This window comes from Rhinatrema bivittatum, chromosome 1 (assembly GCF_901001135.1).
Source record: "Rhinatrema bivittatum chromosome 1, aRhiBiv1.1, whole genome shotgun sequence".
Taxonomy (NCBI): domain Eukaryota; kingdom Metazoa; phylum Chordata; class Amphibia; order Gymnophiona; family Rhinatrematidae; genus Rhinatrema; species Rhinatrema bivittatum.
This window is the reverse complement of record NC_042615.1, coordinates 71597937-71618018: the sequence shown is the minus strand read 5'-3', so window position 1 is coordinate 71618018 and position 20082 is coordinate 71597937. Positions and strand designations below refer to the sequence as shown.

At 41.7% G+C, this 20082-nt stretch overlaps 1 protein-coding gene across 12 annotated transcripts in view; it reads right to left on the bottom strand.

Moving 5' to 3' along the window:
• RAPGEF2 (Rap guanine nucleotide exchange factor 2) overlaps positions 1-20082 on the bottom strand; it is a 624821-nt gene that overhangs the window by 186028 nt on the left and 418711 nt on the right. Inside the window, exon 1 of one of the 12 annotated variants that reach the window (XM_029617803.1) lies at positions 7577-7930. The exons of the other annotated variants lie outside the window; for them this stretch is intronic. Coding sequence (XP_029473663.1) covers positions 7577-7636 — 60 coding nt within the window. The 5' untranslated portion in view covers positions 7637-7930. Of the gene's footprint in view, positions 1-7576; positions 7931-20082 lie in introns of those variants that run through there. 12 annotated transcript variants of the gene reach the window in all.

Below are 20082 nucleotides of genomic sequence, written 5' to 3'. Positions count from 1 at the left end.
TCCCTGTTCTTGGATCTAATTGACCCAATTTCACCCATCTCAGATACTGCTAGCTAAATTCCTACTCAAAGAACCACGCCTTTAAGTTCTTTTTCTAAAAGTAGTTGGGTTTTTTTGCAGTAGCTCACAAGGAACAAAGAAATTAACCAGAACACACACAAGCACATTACGGTCACTGTAAACTTTGCTTCTGACAAAGGAGTAGTCAGAAGTCAGCTAAGATAAGCAAAGACGCTTCTCTGGAGTACAATACAACAGGAGACTTGCCTAATATGGTGGAGTCCCCAATACACAGGCATCTAAAGACAAGACAAGACAACTTTAATTTTAGTTGAAATTATACTGGCAACCAATACAGCTCCTTCAGAATGGGGCTAATATGATCATTGCACCTGGACCCCATTAGGAGTCTATCCGCTGGGTTCTGAAGGAGCTGCAAGCATTCAACTGAGATAACAGAAACCCTTCATAATGTGAGCTCTGATAATCTATTTGATTTTTTTAAATCTTTAAAAAAAAACTTACATACCGCATAATCAGTTACCACAATAAAAGTGGTTTACAACTTCACACTCATAATAAAACAATTTTGCTATCACCTACAAGAAAAGCTTTTTTCCAGTTATGTTCAAATCGTGTTCACCACCACAATCCCCCCCCCCCCCCAAGACAACTGCCATATCTAAAATATCTGAATCTATATACCCTCCTTTAGCTATCCTTAAAAGGGAATAAGTAAATAAGTGAGCCTTAACTAACTTTCAGAATTTTAAATTCAATTCACTCCTTATCATAACTGGAAGCTAATTCAAGGCCTTTGACACCAAAGCTGTATTAATGGCCATTTCAAACAAAATGCTAGATTTAAACCTGTACCCCTGAGATAGTTCTAGGAGAAACCCTAGGAAGACCTGTCCATTCGCCCAGGCTTACACCAAGCCAGTTTGTTGGACAGATATGTTAGGCCATTGGCCTGAATATACCAGAATGTCAAAGTCAGCAATTTAAACTTAGCTCTCTCAGCTATCAGCAGCCAATGTAAGGAAGAAAGTAATAGTGAAATTTTTCCCGTCTAGTCTTCCCATATACTAATCGGACTGTACTGTTCTGGATTAACCTCAGTTTTCGAGTGAGATGAACCAGTAGCCCCACTAACAAGATAGTGATTACAGTGATCTGGAACTTCTACAAATATTGTTCTAAAACTTTCAGCGCATTTGCATTGGAAAATGGCCGTAGCTGAGGTATTCTTTTCAACTACACATGTGCCCTTTTACACAATTTACACACAAAAGCCTCTAAAGAAGATACAAAGTCCAGGGTCATCCCTAGCCTCTTAACCTTAGGCAAAATATCTAACGATTTTCCAGCACCGGCTGCCTTAACATCATTAACGGCTTCTCAAAAATCCTACCTACTTCCAAAAACTCAGTGTTTTGTTCAAATGACTATCTTGTATCCAACTACAATTCTAGTCATACAGAAACTGGTTATCATCTGCATAAATATACCCTATGATACCCAGAACCTGAAAAAGCTCTCCCCATCCACTCCACCTTAGGCTGTGCATATTCTACCTCCATCTGAAATCATCTGTGTTCTATTACACACAATATATAATCCATAACCCCTATTGACACCTATTAATTAGAACCATATGGTCCATCACATCAAAGGAACTGGAAAGAGTCAACAGGATCAACAAAGCTGAATACCCCATATTAATATGCTGCAAAACATCATAGACAGTAACAGATTCTGTATTATGCCTTGGTCTAAAACTGGTCTGTATGTCTTCCATTCTTCCTGTATTTTCTAAAAGGTCAGAAATCTGAGTTACCATCATCTTCTCAAAAATGTAAGACAAAAAAAAAAAAAGATATGTGAGCAATTGTCTATAACTTTCATACTGCATAGGATACAACTACAGCTTAATAAAGGACTAACCTCTTAGGGCTCTCCTAAAAGCCAGCTCTCATTCAATGACATTAACGATATGAGACAGCCAATCCAATCGCTGATGTGTCAAAGATGTAATAAGCACGGGGGAACAGGGATCCACTGATCTACAAGCGGGCGCCATTCCATTTAACATCTGTTTCAAATCAAATGAACCGATGGCCTCCCCCTGCAGATGTACAACCATAGCTGACCACGATATTCCTAAATCTCCCAAACAATTCCAATCCCTAAAAAAGTTAAAAACTCTGAATAATTCATTTGGCATTGCTAGCACACTCGTGGTTTTATTTTGGCCCAAGAGCATTTTCACTTCTTTACAAAGCACTCTACTTGCACAGTGAGCTGACGTTATAAAGCGAGAAAGCACCTCTCTTTTCCTTGTCACAACTTACTTCCTATAACTATTTGCCAACCTCCTCCAATCAATAAAAACTAAACAGGACCTAGAACTCTTCCAACAAAGTTCCAGGCATTTCATTTCATATCTCATCCCACAAAGGTCATCTCCAAACCATTGACATGCTTCCTTATTTACTGAAATTAAACTTTTAAGGTGGATTAGTATAACAAACAATTAATCAAGGCCAAGTGTTCTCTTCTATGAAGGGATGCAATTGAGCATTTTATCATAACAGAGACTGTACTGCAAACAGTTGTTGATATCTAGTCTTGCAAGGACAGCTGGACGTCTAACTGGACTCCCAAACTTCTTACAACCTCTTTAAAGATCACTTAAGCCTACTCCAACCAGAGGTTAAAAAACAGAAAACAGAGGATTAAATGCTTTGTTTTCACTGTGGAAAAAGGCAAACGATGGAGTACCTCAAGGATCTGTACTTGGACTGGTGCTTTTTAATATATTTATAAATGATCTGGAAAGGGGCACAACGAGGGAGGTGATCAAATCTGCAGATGACACAAAATTATTCAGAGTAGTTAAATCACAAGTGGTTTGTGATAAATTTCGGGAGGAGCTTGCAAGACTGGAAGATTGGGAGTCTACATGGCAGACATAATTTGGACATGTGCAAGGTGATACATATAAGGAAAAATAACCCATGCTATAGCTACACAATGTTAGGTTCTATTTTAGGAGTTACAACCCAGGAAAAAGATCTGGACATCATAGTTGATATTACATTGAAATCCTTGGCTCAGTTTGCTTTGGCGATCCAAAAAGCAAACAATGTTAGGAATTATTAGGAAGAGGATGGCAAATAAAACGGAGGATGTCATAATGTCACTGTATTTCTCAATAGTTAAACTTCACCTTGAATACTGTGTGCAATTCTGGTCACATTTCGAAAAAGATATAGTTGCACTGGAGAAAGTACAGAGAAGGGCAACCAAAATGATAAAGGGCATAGAACAGCTCCACTATGAGGAAAGGCTGAAGCAGTTAGGGCTGTTCAGCTTGGAGAAAAGAGATGAAGGAGGATATGATAGAGGTCTACAAAATCATGAAAGGACCTGAACGGGTACATGTGAAACTTATTTACTCTTTCGGATGATATGAGGACTAGGGGGGCACTCTATGAAGTTAGCAAGCAGCACATTTAAAACAAATTGGAGTAAATTCTTTTTCACTCAACACAAAATTAAGCTCTGGAATTTATTGCCAGAGGATGTGGTTAAAGTAGCTAGTGTAGATGGATTTAAAAAAGGTTTGGATAAGTTCCTGGAGAAGCCCATAAACTGCTATTAATCAATAGGGAATAGCCACTGCTCATTGCTGGCATTAGTAGCATGGGATCTATTTAATGTTTGGGTACTTGCCAGATACTTGTGGCTTGGATTGGCCACTGTTGGAGACAGGATTCTGGGTTTGATGGATCCTTGGTCTGACCCAGTAAGGCAAATTTTATGTTCTTAGGGGTCAGCTCTACCCCTGCCACTACTGGCAAAACTGATGTTGCCCAGCCCCATCTACTATGCCATAGGGCTACAGACTTGATCAGATTCCACTTTTCATTTCAGCCATTTCACCACTGCTCCCAAACAATTGTTCAAGTTACCAATACCAAGTTCCTGACCTCTACCAATATTAGCAACAACCTGGATATCAAACAAAAACATAAATCATTCCACATCAAACTCCTAAATTACTTAAGATAATGGGGCCAAGTTTATATTAAAAAGTAGAGAGAATATCAAACCCTGTGGAATTCCACAGGCAAGTGATTAAACTGGAAAATACTTCCCACACCAAGATATCCAGTGTGATCAGCCTTCTAAAAATGACAAAACAACATTTGAATACAACACCTGATACCCCCATCTCTAACAAACACTTGTACTCAATAGTGTCAAACATAGCAAATCAGTCTAGCAGTACCCAAATGGAATCTGCTCTATCTACTCCCATATGGATATTATTTGCTAAAACAGTAGTTCAATACTGCATCCTTTTAGAAAGCCAGATTAACCCATAGGAAGTCCCTCAATCTGAGTCTGAATCAATGTTTCCCAAATCTTATTAAGAAAAGCAAGATTACTTACAGGGCAATAATTGTCCACTACTGTCAAATCTTAACAGGTACCTGTGACCTTGATTGGCCACTGCTGGAAACAGGATACTGGGCTTGATGGACCCTCAGTCTGACCCACTATGATAATTCTTGTGTTCTTATATTCATACTTCTGTTTTTTTCCACCACTGGAGTTGTCACTGCCTCTTTCAGTGTTAGGGCAAAAATTGCTCTGGTGGGTCTTGAACCGGGGTCTGCTTGGTAGAAAGCTTTTGCCTTGCATGAAGAGCCACAGAATGGCACTGAGGAATCCAGGCTCAAAAAAATGATAGCCTCAAGGTTGATGATTCCATTAGGCAAACTAGGCAGTTGCATAGAGCAGCAAGATTTTCAGGGCAGCAAAATCCTGCTAATATGAGGTCCACAGAGGTGTTGTACCAGGGCTAATACCGTCAAAGACGGGAGCACTGTGCTGGAGACTCCGCCGCAAGTCGTTAAGTTTGGGAGGGAGTGGCCAACCAAAGGTTTGCCTAGGGTGCCAAATATGCTTGCATCAGCCCTGGTTAGCCTGGTGAGTGGCTCTGCCCCTGAAGATCAGACTGGTCCTTAGGGTTTCAAAGGCGACTGCTTGGAACACCATAGTGTTCTGGCAACTTGAGGACTAAAGGCCAAGATGAATTATGCCATCAGACCTGGAAAGCCCTGTGAATGCTCATTCTCGAGTATCTTTTCCTGTAAACAGAAGAACGTTGAGGTACTGTGAAGTTCCTGTAACTGTCAAGTATGTAGAAGATTGATATAACTGGATTAACTGGCGGACTGGATCCTGGACTGTTTGTGTTGCCTTTATGCTGAACGGTCTTACCCTGCAGAAATTTCTCAGGTTGCTATTTTGGTTCTACTTAAATATCACTGAATAAACCTCTGCACAAACCTTGAACTGGCGTTCACTCATATTGCTAGGAAGTCCTCAACGTGACAGTCTGAGACACTGGAACACCACCCAGTTTAAGATTTACACTAACGGTAACAAAAGGGATCAGCCGTAGTTCTTGCCAAAACAGGCTAACTGGCAAAAACAATAAAAAATAAAAAAAACTTGAAGGGATGTGCCAGAAGGGATGCACCTGAGGTGGCAATAACAATGGGACCCAGTTCTGACAGCCACTCTTGGAAAGGGAGGCCTGGGACAGTGGCAGCTTTGTGTTTGCTTCTTACACTAACACTAAACCAACTCTCCTGGAAATCAAATATTCACAGGAGTGGAAAAATCCAACCCACGATATGGTTCCTGGTGCCTGCTGCTGCAGTTCAGGGCAGTCCACCATCCACCAAGGCCTGAAGGGAGAAGGCACTGCAGCCACGGTCACCATGGCTTGGGGCAGAAGAGAGGAAAGGGCAGGTAGGCTCGTCAGCAGGAGAGTAAAAGGGGCAGGGGGGGGAAAAAGGCTGGGCTTGAACACTGGGAGGAAGAAGCTGGATGCAGGAATGGAAGGGATGCGCAAAGAAAAATTAGAGACGACAACAAGGTGAAAAAAAATAGACAGAGCAAAAAATAAAGGTAAGAAAATTATAAAGGGGGGGGGAGTGTTTCCCCATCTCTTACAAGATTTTGACTGCTGCCCAACTTTCCTAAATATCTCCCACCCGTGCATAATGTGTCAGGCTACAGTTTCCATTTTTTTGTAGCCCCTGCCTGACAAGAGGCAAGCAAAACTAAAATTGCTACTTGCTTTGTGTATATGCAAAGCTCAGGCTATTTCCACAACAGAGGTTTTGTAAGCCAACCTTAAAATCGGCCCTGTGGGATTGGGAGCAATTGCTCCAATGGCCACATGTGTTGTCTGACTACATAAACAACCATACGCATTCAGCCTTGCATCATGAGAAGCACTGGGTTTCATCAGCAAGTCGGAAGAAACGACATGTACCACTGCAACACAGGCCGCGGAGGGGTTTTTTGGTTTTTTTTTCAGGTCAGCAATGCTCTTAATGTCATTAATAAAACTACCAGAGCAAGTGGATGCTCTTCGACACGCAGACATTGTTTCTTTCTAGCTGCAGAACCTGACTGATGTTCCCTTTTAAGCTTTAAAACGATCCCAAAGAGGAAACAGCTCCCTGGACATGAAATAATGCAGAAAATGTTGGTCACGGGCAATAAATGACTTTGCTAGTTTGGAGGACACACCCACCCCACTGACTCCAGGTACCTACGCAGAACTTCAGGGGGCAGCGCCAAGGAGATACATCCATGCTACATATTAATTCTACGGAGACATTAACACATACAATTATGCAGATTCAGAGAACCTATTGGTAAAAGCTATCTAAAGACTTTGCCACTAAAAACCTAGAGATTGTTAAGCAACAGTGCACATCAAACTGTAAGAAAAAAAAAAAAATCTAAGACGCGTGTCTACATTTCATATTGCATCCTCACATTTTTATCTTTTTTTTATTTTTATTTTAAATGGATTAATGTTCCCGAGGCCCTGGCTAAGACTTGCCATTTTACTTCTGCCTTTCCTTTCTCCCAAACAAACCCTGGCTGCCTGTGAAATTACAGCATTACAAAAGGTGTAGCTGACTCACAGGATCAATTATAAAGCAGCGGCATTTAAGGCATTTGTTCCCTCAAATTGTTCTGTAGTGCCCCTCAACCATTACTGCATTTTAAGCAGTTCAGTGGGATGTGCCCGAATATTACCAACCTCTTCTGGCAAAAAAAAAAAAAAGGGGGCACCGTGCACCATCCATGCCAGTTACCTGGGCTCTCCGGAAAGCCATGACACAACACTTCCAACATAAAAATCTCCAGTCTTTTAAAGACAGACTCTGCTCTGCATTAATAAACGGAAAGCCATTTTTGTGTTTACGATTTTGTTTTCCCTTTTCATCTCTCTATAGCCATCATGCACATTTTCTCACCCTCGGGGAAACCACAGCAGCTGTGGCAGGCGTGAACTGCTCTCCTTACACAAATCCAAGCGGCAGGCAGAATTAAAACAAATGGTTGCACGACCACTTAAAAACCTCGCCACCTTTGGCTGGGCAGGCAGCTGAGCAGCAAAGCTACTGCCTGAAGGGGCAGAGGACTGCAAGCCTGCGATGCCTACAGAACGATCAGCGTTTGCCATACTTACTGGCTGTTTCTCCTGTTGGCCCATAACTCCATGGTTAGCTGGGAACGCAAGGGGCTTCATAATGAAGGAACACAGGCGAAAAGGGACCTAAACATCATGCACCAATGCACCAGGACCAGCAGGCTGCCCTACACGGCAGCCTTGCATTAAAAATGAGAGCCCCGTCCTAGCCAGGGGGGGGGGGGGGGAAGCAAGCAGGAGCCCGAAGTCTTACGGCTGGTGAGCTGCGAAAAGCCCTCAGTCTCGGCGAGCAGGAAACCAATCCAGAGCACAGCGTCCGTCTCCATTTTCATAACGCTGAAAGTCTAAGCATCTCAGTACGGAAGGAGACCGAGGAAACACTAACACATCCTGCATTCTTCCAGAAGGACAAAACCACTGCGGAGCCCGAAGAATAGGAGGAAAAGGAAAGCAGAGTAAGGGATGGAGGGGGGGGGGGGGGGGGGGGGGGGAGGGGGTGTGAAGGGGGAAAGCTAAAATGGCTGACTGCACAGACTCCCTCCCTAAAAAGCTTAATACAGTGCTAAATTAGTCAGGGTGAGGGCAGCAACCGTCAGCATGCAGCTAGGCATTGTTAACACTCTACGTTCATTTGCAATCCCAGATTCTCTCTCCCGCACACAATACAGAAAAAGACCATAATCAGGGCAAAGCATGTGAACAAGGACCTCCTCCCTGCCTGCTAATGATGCTGACAGAGCAGTGACCAGTGAGCTGTTCCACTCAACTAACCAAGTTTGTGCAATTAATCTTGGCACCACGGCACTGATGGACATTTCATTTAATGATGTCTATCCCTCACACTCAGGAGGAAAACACGACAAGCACATGCACCCCCCCCCCCCCCCCCCCATCACCACAGTCAGAACGTAACACAGCCCAGATAATTACATTAGTGCGCTTACTTTGGAGGACCACGGCTGCAGGCAGTTGGCATAGCAACGCACAAGGAAAGCCATTTCCTGGGTAGCAAAAAAAAAAAAAAAGCAGCCTCCTTTTCTAAATATATACAAATTCCTGTTCGGAAGCAAAGGGCATCGCTGCTTCCCGCAGCAGGCGAGTCGCCGAAGTCTCTCTCCACCTGCACAGGCAAGACTCCGTGCAGCCCCTGCTGATGTAACCAAGCACCTTTCCCTCCCCGCTCTCGGGTCACTGAAATACTCCTCTCACACCAAAAGACGCCCTTCCTCAAGCCTCTCCCCCCCCCCCCCCACCCCCCCTCCCTAACGTACTTAACTCTTCCGCTCGTTAAGGTAGAAATGGACAAGTCGGATAACGTAACAAGCTCTTCTTGCCTGTATCATGCCAGCTTCTGTGGGTCCCAGAGGGAGGGGATCCATTGATTTCCGGCTCCTCGCAGCATCGCTTAAGACAGGGGTGAGAAGAAGCAGCGAATCTTAGCCGGATAGCGCACACGGGTGAAGGCAAGAGGAATGGGTCGGAAAGCCCCCCAAGAAGAATCGCTGCGAAGCTGTTCAGCTGGCGAGCAAGAATGTATAAAGGGCTCTCACTTGACAAGCTGTCGGAGACTCTGAACAGAGTTGTGCCACTGGTCAAACTGCACATAGCTGGGGACGCAAAGTACAGCAAGGAATTTTTACCAGCTCCAATTCACATTTCTACCCCAATGGCAGTTTTGCCCTTCTTCTTGAAATCAGAAGGAAATCAAACTTCACACATACCAACAGAGTAAAAAAAAAAAAAGTGAAAAATCCAAGCAATTCCTTCTCCTTGATTCTTAAAGGAAAATAGAGGGTTTGTACCCACAGCATAACTACTGACTTATACGGCGGATGACAAAACTACTAACCTACCCAATTATTCCTGTCCATGCTGCTAAGGATACAGTTGGATTAAAAGTTTGCATACCCCCTGGCAGAATTTGTGAGATGCGTAGCATTTTAAGGAAACATGAGTGATCCGACAAAACACGTCTGCTTTCTTAAATGTGTTTCAAATTAAATTATTATGCATGACAGAATAGCACAATCATTAAAAAGCCATAGCAATAAGGGAAATAAATAAAATGGTCCGTTCGAAAGTTTGCATACCCTTACCTCTTAATATCATGTATTGCATCAATGACAGCTTGCAGTCTTTTCTGATAGTTGTGAATGAGGCCCTTTATTTTCTCATGTGGTAAAGCTGCCCATTCCTCTTGGCAAAAAGCCTCCCGATCGATTTAAGTTCTTTGGCTGTAGCATGAACTGCATGTTTGAGTTCTTCCAAAAATGGCTCAGTGATGCTGAGGTCAGGACACTGTGATGGACATTCTAGCAATTTCACTTTCTTCTGCCACAGCCACCGTAGGGTTGACTTGGCCTTATGTTTCAGTTCATTGTTATGTTGAAAAATCCAAGTGCGCCTCATGCACTTCCAGGTTGATAAATGCAAATTCTTCTCCAATATTTTCTGATAAGATGCTGCATTCATCCTACCATCAAATTCCTGTACCGCTGTAGTTCACACACCCCCAAAACAGCAGAGATCCACCTCCATGCTTCATTGTAGGGGTGGTGCTGTATGGTTGTAACCATGGGGCCAAATTTTCAGCACGTAAGCCCTGGGGCTTTACTAAAGGGGCAGGGAGGGGGCGGGGCCAGAGGCTCCCAGCACAGCAGCCATTTGCCGCCGTGGCGGGGAGCACGCGCCGGCAGTTGGCCGGCGCATACAACTTACTTCAGCCCCAGGGCTGAAGTAGGTTTTGAAACAGTGAAAAAAAGAAAAAGGTAGGGGAGAAAGGGTGGGGAGGTAGGGGAAGGGAAGGGAAGGTGGGGGTAGGGAAGTTCCCTCCGAGGCCGCACCAATTTCAGAGCGGCCTGGGAGGGAACGGGGGAAGGCAGTGAGGCTCGGAGCAGGCTCGGCGCGTGCAAGGTGCATAATTGTGCACCCCCTTGCACGCGCCATCCCCGATTTTATAACTTGCGTCTACCTGACTGTGACTTAGTATTAACAGAACCCAACATTTTCCACTTCTTGATCAGAGTTTGAACAGTACTGATTAGCATTTTCAAATCTTTGGATATCTTTTTATATCCTTTTCCTAATTTATAAAGTTGAACTACCTTTGCTCACAGATTCTTTGACAGTTCTTTTGCTTTCCCCATGCTTCAGTAACCACCAACTCACACTGCCATCGCAACCTGTATGTCAACTTGAGTGTATATTATTAGCCCAAATGTTCAAGGGTATGCAAACCTTTGGCCATTCTATTATTTCCCTTATTGCTATAGATGGTTTAATGATTATGCTCTTCTGTGTTACATAATAGTTTTAATTTGAAACACATTAAAAATAACAGACACGTTTTGTCCGATTACTCAGGTTTTCTTAAAATGCTATATATCTTACAAATTCTGCCAGTGGTGTGTAAACCTATGAGCACAACTGTATATATCAACTGTCAGCCCAAGGGGAGATGATGTCATTTCCCTCTGTATGATGCCATCTTGGGCATATGAGCATATAAAATTCAGTCCCAGCACCCCACCTTTCCCATGTCTAACCACAAGCCTGTAGTAATCCAAAAGTGCTGCAAATACTAGAATGGCCATTGCCCAAACATCTGTTCTCTTAGGTTCCCTGCATAGTCCAGAAGCTAAATGATCTTTGCAGCCTGCCAGACAGACCTAACTCTGTGGTTGCCAGTACTTCCAATAGGACTTCTAGTCCTTACTCTACTTGCAATCTGCCACTTTCTTTTTATCATTACAACCTATACTACTGCAGCTGCTGTCCGAACATTCAACCTCTTAGGTATCCTGCACAGCCCGCCATTTGCATCTAGCTGCTTGGTTACCAGCATTTACTTACGACAGGCCTTCTAATGTTTCATATTGTCCACTTTGCCATTTATTCTAGCAGTCCCAGCTCTCACTGAATTGTTTAAGTAGGGCACTTTAAATGTGTGCCATTGGGTCATGCTTCCCTCTCGCCACTTTTTAATTTTTTTTTACAACTGGGGATCTTCTGCTTATGTCATACCTTCTTAAAGTTCATAACGGTTTGTTTACAAAAATTTGTATTCTGCCTTCATTATCAAAATATTTTTGAAAGCGGATTACAGCAATAAAAAAAAAAAATCATTAAACATAAAACAATTAGCACAACACTTAAAAGCATTCCCAAACAGGTTTCTAAACTTTTTATAATGTTGAATCAGGTGCAAGTCAGAAGGAATGGAGTTCCAGAAACTGGGAGCTATTTTGAGAGGACGCACACTGTGCTGTTAACCTTAAACGTGTCCCTCTACCACCTGGAATGTTTAACAGCTGATGATTCATGGAACATAACTTCCTTTCAGGATTATACAACTATACCAATGTTTCAGATAGGCAGGACAGTTACTGTATACAATTCAATGTACCAAAGTTAAAATGTTAAAGTGGATCCGGGATTCAATCGGAAACCAGTATAGCTGCATAAAAAATGCACGGACAATGGGCAGCCAATAATCACCCGAGCAGCCGCATTCATTAAAATATGTAAGGCCCTCAGATAACCCTTAGGAATCCCTGCATAGAGGGTGCAAGGGAGCGTGTGTGTGTGTGTGGATGATTGCTGTTTTCATCCTGTTTGATTAATCTGCTGCATGAAAATGTTTTTAATGATGAATTTGTTTTTGTCGTTATTAGTTTGTTTTACTCATTTTTGCAATCATTTGCCATTTTTTTAATGTAATACATAGCACCAGATGTGCTGGTACTATATATAAATATAATTATTTTTAATAAATAAATAAGTAAAGAATTGTGTCTGTTTTGTTCGGGGAAAGCGGGGTGACACACCAGAAGAGTCAAGTTATGCATTTTCTGAAGTTTTGACACGCTGAGCCTAAAAAGGCTCACCATCACTACCCTAGGATATATCCCGTCCAGGGCCCATGGCTTTGTGCACTTTCAGCTTTTCTAGTTCCACACAAATTCTCTTCCATAAATAGTGCATCTATCCCTCTACCATTGTACCCCTGCCAACAACTGGCAGTATATCTCCAATCCCAGTGGATAAACAGAAGTATGTGTTTCCTTAACCCCGCCACACATTTCACCTCTAGCCTTTCTCCTTTCGCAGATATACACGGGAAAAATCTGGTCACCTTGCTTTATATCTTTTTAGCTTTCTTTTCTTCTACTGGTTCCTTTCCCGTCCTGCTTTAGCCACTTCTTTTAGCTTCACCAGATATTCACTCGTGTGTTTAGTTCTCATATCCCTTGTATGTTCTGAATGCTAATTATTTTACTCTTACTTTATCTCTTTCGAAAGCCATATTATTTATTTATTTATTTGTTGAGTTTTATATACCGTTATTCAGTTGAGCCATCATAACGGTTTACAAAAGTATACATTTATCTTGTAACTGAGAAGCAATATGAACGTTAAACATATTCTTAGCAGTTGAGTAGCAGTAAAAACCATTTAAACAATATCAGAGATAAGCATATCAAGTCCAGAGAGCATTATTAGGTTAGATGGGGAGGGCATGCGGGTACAGGGAGAAGAGAGTGAATTAAGAGGTATACAATTGAGAGTTGGAATGATCAGACGTCTTAAAGTCAGTGAGGAATTTGCGGAACATTAGTGTTTTTAGGTCCTTTTTGAATGTTTTTAGGTCATGTTGAGTTCTCAGGAATTTAGGTAGGGTGTTCCACAGTTTAGGTGAGGCAATTGAAAAGGCTCTTTCTCTTGTGGTTGCCAGATGCGCATCTTTGATAGGGGGAATGTTTAAGTAACCAGAGTTATTGGAGCGTAGGTTTCTTGAAGGATTTTGAGGGATTATGTTTAGGGAGTTAAGACCTTGATGATCGTTGTTTAGGATTTTGTGGATTATGGTCATTGATTTGTAGGCAATACGTGCATTGATAGGGAGCCAGTGAAGTGAGGTCAAAATTGGTGTGATGTGTTCACTTCTTTTTGTTCCAGTTAGGACTCTGGCAGCAGAGTTCTGCAGTATTTGGAGTGGAGTGAGAGGGCTAGTGGATGGAGCAATGGGCAAAAAGCAGGGAAACCACAGTTCAAATTCCACTTCTCCCACTGACATTTCCTTGCGATTTTGGATATGTCACTTTACCTCCCATTTCCTGGTATCCACTAAGACTGAAATCTCTTTGGGAAGGGGACTTAATGTATCTAAAAAAAAAATGTAAACTGCCTTGAGAAAGAATTGGGAAAAAATCTAGAAATATAAAATATACATATATATACACACACACACACACATATATATACACTGGACTCTTTAGGAAACTAAATTGATCTCTTTTCTCTTACTTTTGATTTCCTAACAAATATGTGTTGCTCTTTCTAGAGCTCTGCTTTGTTCGCCCCATTGTTCTTCCACTTTACTTATATAGTCCTAAACTGCCAGAGCCTCTTTAAGGTACTTCCCATTTTACCAGAGTTGGTAACTGAAATTCAGACTTGAAATTTCTGTGTGACTCATTTTGACCTTGGCTGTTACCTCAAACCATGCTGTTTCATGATCAATGGTACTCAGTTGGGCTCCCAACTGGACAGTAGAAATGCTTTCTCCATTTGTAAGTATCAGGTTCAGCATGAGCCCCATCCCATGTTTCTGAAGAAAGACCTTGAAGGAGTCAAAACAGATTCCACAGACAGGATTCTCAAAATACACCTCTGGCAGGTTAAAAACTCCCAACACCATTTCTGCCCACATTCCCCTAATGGATGTCTGATCAGCTCTCTGTCCAGGTCCTCTGCCTGAGTCGGAGGTTTGTAGACCATACCAGTGTACATCAAAGTGCCATCTCACCTTCCTAAGATGGCCCACAGTACACCCTCTTTTCTCAATGCTACCTGTATATCAGGTTGGTTTTTTTTTTTTGTTTGTTACATAAAGTACTCCTCCTCCTTTTCTGCCATCCTTATCCTTCCTGATACCAACTTCAATATCATGGCACTATGAAGGGAAATCAAGAAAGCAAAATGATAATTGTCTCCTACATGCATCAGCTGTACCCAGGCTTTGGTTTAGAGATGGCCATGAGCTGAATAAACTTTGCAAACTGAACAATCTATGGAAAAGATTGGCTAGAGAAAGTGGACTCTGTCGTATTCCTCCTGTTACACGAAAGCACAAAGTTCCTGATTCCATGTTAGACGTTCTGCTGCAATTTCAGCTGCTAACCCAGTTTGACCATACAGTACTCCTTGTATCAGAAACGACAGGTTCGTAGAACCTGACAATCTGTCTTGCTGCTGCTGTCCTGGCACAAACTTACCTCTATAGTTTATGACACTGAAAGTTAACCATGCATAAACACACATGAAATATGAATCTTATAAAGTACCAACGTGCAATTTGTTCCCGCCTCCATGGAAGTCACTCATCCTATAGTTATTAGTCCAATGTGCTCCACAGTTGATGAGCTGCTGTTCTGACACTAACGTAGGTAAATGAGGTTACACAATCTTTGTAAAAAGAAGCATGCATAACAGGCAGATGACTCAGTGGAGCCACAAATCAAATTCTGATTCTACTGCCTATGATTCTCCTGACGTTATATGCTAAAAAAAAATGGTAATATACTTACATTTATCAGTCTTTTAATACCTGCTCCATTTTTTTATATTTTATTACACATAGGATAAAATAGGGTAGTCGAAGGAGGAGCAACAGAAGATATCTCTTCACAGAAAAGGTGGTGGATGTTTGGAATGGTCTTCCAGTGAAGGAGGTGGAAGCAAAAAAAATGTACAGAATTCAAGCAAGCATAGCTGTGAAAAAGTGATCAACTTGGATCTCTGATCCTTCAAAAGAAAGAACACTGGGCAAATTATATAGGTTTTATAATCTTAATATGCTGTCAATCTAGGTTGTAATTTATTTAATTTAAAAAAAAAAAAAGGTATTTAAGGTACTGAATTCTGCTTAAAAGTATGACAAATGGTCATTTTACTCTTAAAAGAAAGGGTACAGGGCAAGCCACATCCTAACATCCATTACATAAGTTAATTAAAGAGAAAGGAGCGAAGTATCCTCCTTTTTTTTTTTTTTTAATAAGAATAGTGTGCGTGTAAGAGGGAAGTTTGCCATTTTTTTTTTAAGGATATAAACTTGAAGATAACACTATGCTGTGTCAGACTGCATTGTTTAAAATGTGTAAATACTAAAATTCACTTCATTTTGAACATCTCTACTGCCACCGAAAGAGGAAAATGAAAGTTTAAAAAAAAACAAACCACTGGCAAAAATGATCTGATTGCTATAACAGCTTTGAACTACCACAAAATGTAATCACATTTCCATGTCTTAGCTTTAATCTTCTGTTATCTTTTACTTTGCTCTATGGCGCAACAGTAAATGTGTGTAAATTGTATTAGTGTCTTGAGACCATCCTGCGCAACTATTTCTTCCTGAGCGACAAGTTTGTGATGCCTTAATTTGAATAGAAATAAAAATGTTGTGTTCCATATGTACTCCCATTTATAGAAGCCATTTGTTTAATTTTGGTGGGCCCGTCTTACTCAACCTATTTTATATTTTGCTCACAGTTCTTGAGGCTTTGCTACCCATTTGGACAGCACACCCTAATTTCACGTTTTGTTAACTTTGCCTAGTTTGCAGTCCTGCTTTTACTGTCTTATTTTCCAGCTTCAATCTGACTCTACAGGATACGCCACCATGACTTAAAAACAAATCTCTGACATCTCCATTTTATCAATCTCGACAGTGTTCCTTTAAACTATAGTCATTTTTTCCCCAAATGATTTTATCTTCACACTGCAATGCACTTTATTTTTGAGCGGTATAATTCTATTCTGCACAGTAAGAGCTGTCTACGCACTCTCTTTCTCCTGCCTCACAAGAGTGATCCCTTACAGCTGGGTCTAGACTACTCTACAAATTTAAAAGTTAATTTAATATACCATCTAAAAAGCAAACCACCAAAAAAGATATACAAAATAAAAAAAAGATCAAAACTTGAATGCAAAGATGCTCATAAATCATATACAAATACATTAATATATATATAACTACAATATAAGAGACAACAATATGCATACAGACAAACCCCCTAAAATGCTGTGGCAAAAATAAAACAATTTGTAGAAATGTCCAGAAACCACATAGAACTACCAAAAGCCAGATTACAAATCTCTAAATAGGAAAAAAAAATCTTGAACAAACTCCTGACATGTTTTGCGCTCTCAAGCTTCTTCAGGGGAAAAAATGTGCAAGTCATATGCAAAGAATGTTCTTGAACAGAATCTCCTCAAAAGACAGATAAGAAAAGCTACTGGACGTTGTCATATCATTTCCTTCAAAAATCCCATTGCAGAGAACCAATCCCTAGAGCTGCGGTTCTCAACCCGTGTGTCGCACAGGTGTCGCCTCACTCCCCGGTCACCCTGCCCCAGCGAGATGAGAACGTTTCCTGCGCCCGGGCTTAAAGTGCTGAGAGCTCAGGCAGAATGCAGCAGGAAAGCTGGAGTCAGCAACACCAGCCTGGTCTCTTCTTCCTGTTCCCCCCCCCCCCCCCCAACCCCGAAGAGGAAATGAAGTGCAGTGGCCGCGTGCAGGAAGAAGAGACCATGCTAGGTAAAGTGCGTGCAGCAAAAAAGAGGATCATCATCAGTCCCATGGCCAATGGGACTCCTTTCTCGAGGCCGTGGGGGCTGGAAGAGGAAGTTGCTGCCGCTAGTTCACTAGTTTGGTGGAGAGAGAGTGTGAGCGAGCATGTGTGAGATTGTGTGTGTGCGTGAGAGAGAGAGACAGCATGTATGCAAGTGACAGAGCCTGTGTGTGATTGAGATCCTGTGTAAGTGTGATTGAAAACCTGTATGTAACTGTATAAATGTGTATGTGTGTGATTGAAAGCCTGCAAGTAAATAAGCGAGCGAGAGCATTGTGTGATTGAGTAAGACTGGTCAGAAAGGTGCATGTGTATGTGTGAGAAAGACTAATCAGGGAGGTGACATACGTGTGCGTGCGTGCGTCTGTAAGTGTGTGCATGTGAGAGAGAGAGCGAGAGAGAGAGACTGGTCGAGGAGATGATTGGTGTGTGAGAGACAGAAACTGGTCCGGAGGGTGTGACTGGTGTGTGTCTATGTGGGTATGAGAGCGAGAGACAGTCTGTGGTTTCTAAAGAAGAGGACCATGAGGACAGCTTCAGCAGCTAGTGCTCTTCTGGTGTGGCCTGAAGGGAAAGGAGTAGGAGAGTTGCTGGAGAGGGTAAGTAAAGGTGGCTTTTTAAGTTCATTTTTCTTGATTGACTGCCATTTCAATTATTGGGTATTATGTGATGTTTCGAAATATTTTATTGATTTTTGAAGAATGTTTAATAATTTTTAAGAGTTTTTAATTGTTAGATGTTATTCTGTTCATCAGCTGTTTTGAAACATTTATTCATATTGTTTTACAATTATTTCTGTGTGGGAATCTATAGGAGCTTAGCTTTTTCTGTTTTCCTCATTGGAGGTGTATTGGTGTTTAGGGCCTGGTTTAATATTTGTAGTGTTGCCTTTATATTGGTAGGGTTGTTCCATTTGAGTGCATGCCATAATGCAGGTGTAACTTTGTGTGGATTAGTTTGTGTGCATTATTGCAGATCCTGGAACTATGTTAGGTGCTATATTTCTGTTTCCATTTCTCCAGTTTTGTACTGCATGCACAGTGGCATTTTTGGGTTTCCAGTCCAGTTTCAGTCTCCATATTTGTAATTTGTGGTCTTTCTGTACTTGGTGAAGGTCGATTTTGTGTGCATGACCAAGGTGAGGTATTTAACTAGCATGTTTACCAAAGCCTACCAACTCACCCACTGACTCAAAACTCCGCTCCCATAATATAACACTAGGAAAACAGATGGACCAAGAAACGTATGATTGTTTCTCAGTTCTGTAATATATTTTGATTAATCTACAAACCTAGTTCATAAATATCTTCTATGTTAGCAATCATATGAACCGTTTTGGAAACACTGTTAAACATCGTAACTTTGTAAACCGTTGTGATGGCAAAACCGAACGATGGTATATAAAACTCAAATAAATAAATAAATGTAGGTTAGTAAAATATCTCACCTTATGTTTGTATGTTGTGTTTTCTTAATAGGACATGCATCAGTGGTGAACTGCTGTCTTTTTATAAGTAGGGCTATTGTGCCAGGTAGAAGAAAGAGTTTGTGTTGCTGTTAAGAAAACACCAGAATATAAGAACATAAGAACATGCCATACTGGGTCAGACCAAGAGTCCATCAAGCCCAGCATCCTGTTTCCAACAGTGGCCAATCCAGGCCATAAGAACCTAACAAGTACCCCAGTTGTATGGGGAATGTTCTAGTTCTGCTTTATACCCATTGCTGAGGGTTGGGGTGGAGTTCCCGTGGATGCAAAGTGCACATTTACATTTAGCCTTGTGACTGTCATGTATTCAGTGTGTCACGCATGTGAGAACTATCTAACAGGTGTGTCCCGACAGAAAAAAGGTTGAGAACCACTGCTCTAAAAGGCTAGAAGACAGAAATGAGATACACATGCAGTGGGGAATCTTGCAGAAGGCATGGAGATTACCACCCTTAACCAATACGCTTTGATGCTTTTAATGTAACTGCAACATTGCTCCCCGCTTAAACAGCAGGGGGATAAGAGGAATTTGATTCAGACGACAACCGAGGGCCCCGACGTCCATGGTCTGGGACACTGTTACTCGGACATAAGGTAAAAAGTACAGGACTGCTTCTACGGCCAAGTCCATAAGCAAAGCACGTCAAGCAAAACTAATACATGGGGGTAACCTGCACGGTGCGGCAGACTGAATGGACCATCGGTCCTTTTCTGCCATCATTTCTATGTTATATTGTAATTATATATTTACATGTATTTGGATATGATTTATGAGTATTTTTATATTCACATTTTGATTGTGTAAAATCATCTTTTTTGGTTGTTAGCTAGGCTACTGTACACCAGTCACTTCAGGACAGAAACCTCCTCTAAACTAAACATTTATGTCTACTTTAAGCCAGCAGATTGGAATGCCAACCCCCACCCATGCACAAATACATTGTTTTGTCACAGACTTGGATACTGCAGTTACAACAAACAAGAGCTCCAACCTGGCTCTTCTGTTTCACAGTTCATAGCATTACCACCAAGCTACTTGGCATCATTTATATTCCATATTACCGACACTTGGAAAAACTGTTGAGTGAAGCAACATTAACTGCACTGTTTCCTATTAATAGCTTGGCAATGTTAAACCTCGCTCTTATCTGTCACTTCGTGTGATACAGGACAAGAAGCAGAGAGGCGCAAAGTCTGAAGAGTAATATCAGTTCAAAGCCCTGTTTCTTTTGTTCTCTCAGCCAAGGCTTTCCCGAGGGACATAACTTCCACGAGAGGTCCAGATTCAAGCTACTGAAAATTCCTGCACATCAAATTACAGATCTCCTACCTCGCAAACACGAGACAATAAAACTAGACACACCATGCAGACAATGAGTGAACCCTCCCAGTGCATGAGATTTTAAACAAGCCACCCAGCCTGC